The following is a 6,069-nucleotide window of genomic DNA, read 5'->3' as shown; positions in this document are numbered from 1 at the left end:
TAGTCTCTGAAGTTATGAGCTATAACACTCACACAGAGGGCCCTGACAATCCTTCACAGAGATGGTCTGTACTAGTCTCTGAAGTTATGAGCTATTTTCTTTTTTTGGCCTGCTTCTCACCATATATATTCCCTTGCCTTAAACCCCCTTCTTTTCCTTCCTATCAATTTGCATAATGGCAGGGCTGTTTTTAAAAGAATATGGTAATTAGTTACCCATTCCATGTTGCCACTTTCAGTATACTTCTCGTTGCAGCTAATATTTTTAGAAGTCTTTTATTATTCTAGGTTTGGCTGGCCTGTAAATAATTTCTTTTAGAAGACTGAGATAATCACCATATTTTATTATAGCTTAAGAAAGTTAACTAGGGGCTGGAGATTTGGATCAGTGGTTAAGAGCACTTGCTATTCCTGCAAAGGGCTGTAATATCCAAAATAAATTCAAGACTACCCAGTACCTTCCCCCATCAAAAGGACTTTCCAAACTGTACTAGCAGGCCAAGTACACGGCCAGATAAAAAGCTGGCTGACTAAACAAATATAGAAACATAGTTTTAAATGGTCAAAAACAAGATCAACAGTCCCCCTGCCCCACCTCACTCTAAAAAAACACAAGGACAGACAAAATAAGAGTCACCCTACACAAACCAACCAATGTTTAAAAAGGTTATTGGCTAAACCATATTAAAACACGCCGAACTACCCTGGTGCCTATATCCGGCCCTTACAAAGGTATAAAAAGTGTGTTCTTTCTTTGTTCTGGGTCTCTCCTCTGGCCTTTGTGCTGAGAGGGGGTTCCCTAACATGTTGGATAAATAAAATCGTCATGTGTTTTGCAACGATGGCGGTCTCTGTGCTCTTTGTGGGTGAGGGTCTTTCGACAAGCTACATCAGCTCCCAGCACCAATAGGAAACTCTAGTCACAGAGGGTCCCATGCTTTACATCCCACGATACTCATGTACATTCCCTCAGGCAGGCCTTGTACAAGGAAAAGTAAAATGCAAAGTCAAATATAAGTTGGAGCATATATATGTGTGTGTGTTTAAATATGTAAATTATGTCATCTTCTAATTATATTTTTATTTATTTTGTGTGTTTTGCTGCACATGGAGGTCAGAGAACAACTAGTATCTCAGAGTTCAAACTCAGGTTGTCAGTGTGTCCTGTACACACTGAACCATTTCATCAGTCCCTTGAACTCTTATTTCTTTTCTTTTTTTCCCCCTTCAAAAATAGGATCTCACTGTGTAGCTCTGCCTGTCCTGGAACTCACTATGTCGACCAGGCTGGTCTCGAACTCAGAGAGATCCACCTGCCTCTGCCTCTGCTTCCCAAGTCTTGGAAATAAAGGTGTGCACCACCCCGCCCAGCTCTGAACTTCTATTTTTAACAGTAAGATACTGTAAGGGGCCTGGGATGCTTGCTTCCCTTCCTAAAACAGCTGGATTTTCTCCTATCCAGTAAGCAAAGGTGACAGACATCACATCTCCCCAGTACTGAATCCTTTCATTAGTGAACAGTGGGCCTGCTGTTGTCTATAAGAAAATAAGATACTTGCTGTTGTTCTCTCACGCTCTTCACCGCTTTTCTTCCTTTTAGCTTGCACCTACAAAGTTGAGATTTTTGTGAACAGAAGACAAACATGGAATTTGTACTTAGTGCATTTTAATCTTATGCCTAATATATCTTATATGTCCAAGTCATATGTAGAAATTTTTGATTATAAAATCACATTTTATGACTCCTGTCATGTATCAATAAAGTTTCAAAAATAAGAACAAAGCACCAACCATAACTTAAGATTGTAAATGTCTCTAAGAGCTGCCTTTTAGCATCAAAGCCAAGCCGTGGGAGTGGGGGGAAGGTGTTGTGAACTCTAGGATAGGCAGACAGTGCCTGGATCAGAGCTTCAGCTTAGTCCCTCTCTCAGTATTCTACACTGCCAAACACGGACACTGCTCTCTATATAGAGCAGCGGGTTAAAATCCTTGTAACAACTGCGTCATTTGTATTTCCTTCTGATCTTTTAAAGGCCGGTACACTGAATTGAAATTAAATCCAAAGTTGCCAGAGCCCATGCATATTAAATGTTAAGTACAAATATATTTTGTTAAACTTTCCTTATTGTTATACTGGATAAATGTTAAATACAACAGTCCTAGAAGTTAATAACTGCCGAAGTATTCAGTTGTCTGACATACCTGTTAGACAACTGTAAGACACAAACACATAAACAAGTCCTAACAATCTAAGGAAAAAAAGGATTAAAGGAACAGACACAAACAGTAGACACTGTTTGCTTGCAACTGGGTGGCAGTTCTGAGAGCTTGTCTCCATTTTGTCTACCATTCTGGAACACAACTGGTGGCAAAGATTTCTGAAGGCCACCTGTGAGGTGCCATCCAGCCTGAACTGAAGGTTCTATCTCCTGAGCTTATCATACACAGGCACTCACATAATCAAACACAATCTCGTCAGATTATACACTGGCATTTACTAGTTTCTTCTATTAGGAGACAGTGTATCTAGTTTATATTAGCTATGAGTTTCATTTCAAAGAGTATAAAAACTTCAATGATGAGACAGATGGGGTAGCAGGTGTGACAGGTCCGAGGGCCATCAACACAGACCAAAACCAAAGAAATAAAAAGGAGACTGGCACAAGTAAACAAGGAAGACACAAATGTGAGAGAGCAGGGAGCTAAGGGACAGAGTAGACAGACAAGATGAATGCCAAAGGACAGAAGCCCAGAGAAGCAAGACTCAGGAAATCAGCTCCTTCGGAAATGCCTAGACTGCATTTAAGACAAAAGACAAACAGCACACGTGATCCTTCTTTTGACTTTAACCATGACTGGATCTCCGTCGACTGCATTACATATAGCTTTTTCCATTTACCCAGATGAGTACATAATATTAAGAATCTGACATCGGAAAGGCATACAGAAACACTGTTAATTATCAAAGTGACAGTCACGTATGTCTTCTGGGAAACTTAACACTTACTCTGAAAGCACTGCTTGTCTCTACTCACCTCTCCACAGTCTGACTCTGACAGCGACTCAGATGATAGCGCTTTATCTCCGCACATCTTTCTCTTTTTGCTGAGTCCTTTAGTATCCTGCCAAAATAAATAGACGTATCCTGATTTTAAGAATACTCTGGCCGGGCGTGGTGGCGCACGCCTTTAATCCCAGCACTCGGGAGGCAGAGGCAGGCGGATTTCTGAGTTTGAGGCCAGCCTGGTCTACAAAGTGAGTTCCAGGACAGCCAGGGCTATACAGAGAAACCCTGTCTCGAAAAACCAAAAAAAAAAAAAAAAAAAAAAAGAATACTCTGCCAAGTAAACTATGCAGTTCCCTTCCAAACTGAAAGGTTCAAGTCATGTGTGTATCTACTTGTCAGCACATGTGTGCATGTACAACAGTCAGAGAGCAGTAACGCTGGAAATCTATTCTCTCCTGAAACTTTGTGGTACTCAAGACTCAATTCAGACTGTGAAACCTGCACCAAAGGCCTCAACTGAGCCAGCACGAAAGCCCCGAGTTATATTTATAATTCCTCTAATTATTACAAATCATCCATTTTTTAATTTAGAAATTTCTGAAAATGGTGACAATTACCAGGATTTCAGTTTTGAATTCTACTAAAGCAATGCTTTTATTTAATAAATTGAAGCAACTCCATATCCATTTAGATCAGTGGTTCTCACACTATGCCTTGTGGCCCCTTTCGGGGGAGGTCATCAGAAGGCACAAACATTTATATTATGATTTATAGCAGTAACAAAATTACAGCTATGAAGTAGCAGTGAAAATAATTTTATGGTTGGGGTCACAACAATATGAGGAACTGTATTAAAGGGTCTCAGCATTAGGAAGACTGAGAACCACTGCTTTAGAAAATAATGTCTTCATTTCCTTAAATTAACAGATAACATTTTTAAGTCATAGGAAGCCAAGATGACGAAGAGCTAGGTCTTCTGTATTTTAATCCTTTTGTTTCTACTTGGGGTATCACCAGAAAAGAAAAACAGTGAGTAATTACCTCTTATGATTTAAAAGGATCCCTGTGTAATAACACTGGTATGTTTAGAGCATTATATTTTTAAAGATATATTTTATGTGTGCGTGCGTGCAGGTATCCATGGAGGCGGAAAGAGTCAGATTCTCTGGAACTGGAGCTCTAGGTACTTGTTAGCCATGCTATGTGGGTGCTGTGAACCTTGGGTCCAATGAAGAGAAGCAACTACGCTTAACCACTAAGCCATCTCTCTAACTCCTACATTCACATTTTGAAAACATCCTGATTTGGGACAGCAAAATGGCTCAGAATGTAAAGACCAGAAACTCACATAAAGGTACGAGAGAACCCACTTCACAAAGCTGTTTTCTGATCTACATACATACCACAGTACACAGCATCATTCCCTCTTATCATGTGCACATATGCACGTGCATATACACATTAAAAATTTTTTATAATGTACTTAGGGACTTAAGTAGACATTTTAAGAACTAAAAATCATGCAAACACCTCGTACAGCCAACTGTTCAGAAATGTAAATTGATGACAAACAATTTTGTGAGCAAAATGTTTAACTAAATTAAATATATCTACATTCTGGGAACCTAGAAATTACAGTCCTATATATGCATTAAAAAATTAAGAATAACACATAGGAACAAAAATAGTTAAGAAATACCCAGAGAGCCAGAGAGAGCTTAGTGATTAAGTGAAACTGCTGCTAGTGTGGAAGACCCAGTTTCAGTGAGCAGCACCTACATAGTGGCTTACAACTGCCAGCAATTCCAGTTATGGAGTATCTAATGCCCTCGTCTGGCTATCGTGGGCACCAGGCATGTACATGGTGTATGCACATACAAGAAATACACTTAAACACATACAAATAAATACAATCTTTAAAGTTAAAAGAGAAATATGCACTGTAGCAGTTTGTATTGCTGAAATCTGTAAGTAACCGGTGAGAGCTGGCTAGAGAGCTGGCTCAGTGGTTAAGAGCCTTTACTGCTCATACAGAGGACCCATGCTCAGTTGCCACAACCCATTACAGGCAACTCACAACTCCAGTTCCAGGTGATCCTTTATCCTGCCCTGGCCTCCACAGGCACAGACCTGAACACACACAGTGCACACAAACTCATGCAGACAGATACACAAGTAAATATATCTATACATCTTAAAAAGTGAAAATAGCCGGACAGTGGTGGAGCACACCTTTAATCCCAGCACTTGGGAGGCAGAGGCAGCTGGATCTCTTGAGTTCTGGGCCAGACTGGTCTATAGAGTTAAGTTTCAGGACAGCCAGGGTGACACGGAGAAACCCTGTCTCAAAAAACAAAACAAAACAACTGAAAATAATCTAGAGAAATAAGTAAATGGACTATTGTAAGCAAAAGAAATAAACTTGAAAACATCAAGGATGTCAATAGTAATGCTGAATAAAAAAGCTAGTTCCAGCACTTGCCTCTATTTTGAAAAATACAATGCCAAATGTTATTATGAGTACATATTAATTCTAGTCAGTATGAGGATGGCTGTTCTGAGTATGTGTGTCTGTGTATATGTATGAGATTCTATAAGTCATATTTGAAGTATTTAAAAATCATAATACAGCATTGGACTTGCAAACTTTATATGCCCCAGTACAGGGGAACGCCAGGGCCAAAAAGTGGGAGTGGGTGGGTAGGGGATTGGGGGGAGGGGGGGAGTGTATTGGGGACTTTTTGAATAGTATTGGAAATGTAAATGAGGAAAATACCTAATTAAAAAAATGAAAAAAAAATCATAATACAGGTGTTTCAGATTTTTACTATGTATTACGAAGTTTTAGTTGCACATATACTTTTCTGAAACATGAAAGCTACCGTTATTTTATAATGGCTCTGACTATCAGGAAATAATCACACTATACATCAATCAGCATTAATAACAGAGAAGTCGCTGGGCAGTAGTGGCGCACACCTTTAATCCCAGCACTTGGGAGGCAGAGGCAGGTGGATTTCTGAGTTCGAGGCCAGCCTGGTCTACAGAGTGAGTTCCAGGACA

At 39.8% G+C, this 6,069-nt stretch overlaps 1 protein-coding gene across 2 annotated transcripts in view; it reads right to left on the bottom strand.

Moving 5' to 3' along the window:
- The window catches only part of Fam133b (family with sequence similarity 133 member B), a 28,296-nt gene that overhangs the window by 3,359 nt on the left and 18,868 nt on the right, over positions 1-6,069 (bottom strand). Inside the window, exons 9-10 of one of the 2 annotated variants that reach the window (XM_029477890.1) lie at positions 3,035-3,121; positions 1,555-1,606 (exon numbers count right to left, since the gene is read on the bottom strand). In XM_029477890.1, coding sequence (XP_029333750.1) covers positions 1,555-1,606; positions 3,035-3,121 — 139 coding nt within the window. The remainder of the gene's footprint in view (positions 1-1,554; positions 1,607-3,034; positions 3,122-6,069) is intronic. The other variant, XM_021163241.2, reaches the window with a different exon arrangement.

This window comes from Mus caroli, chromosome 5 (genome assembly GCF_900094665.2).
Source record: "Mus caroli chromosome 5, CAROLI_EIJ_v1.1, whole genome shotgun sequence".
NCBI classification, from domain to species: domain Eukaryota; kingdom Metazoa; phylum Chordata; class Mammalia; order Rodentia; family Muridae; genus Mus; species Mus caroli.
Note: the sequence above shows the minus strand (reverse complement) of the source record. Positions and strands in the feature narration are given on the sequence as shown.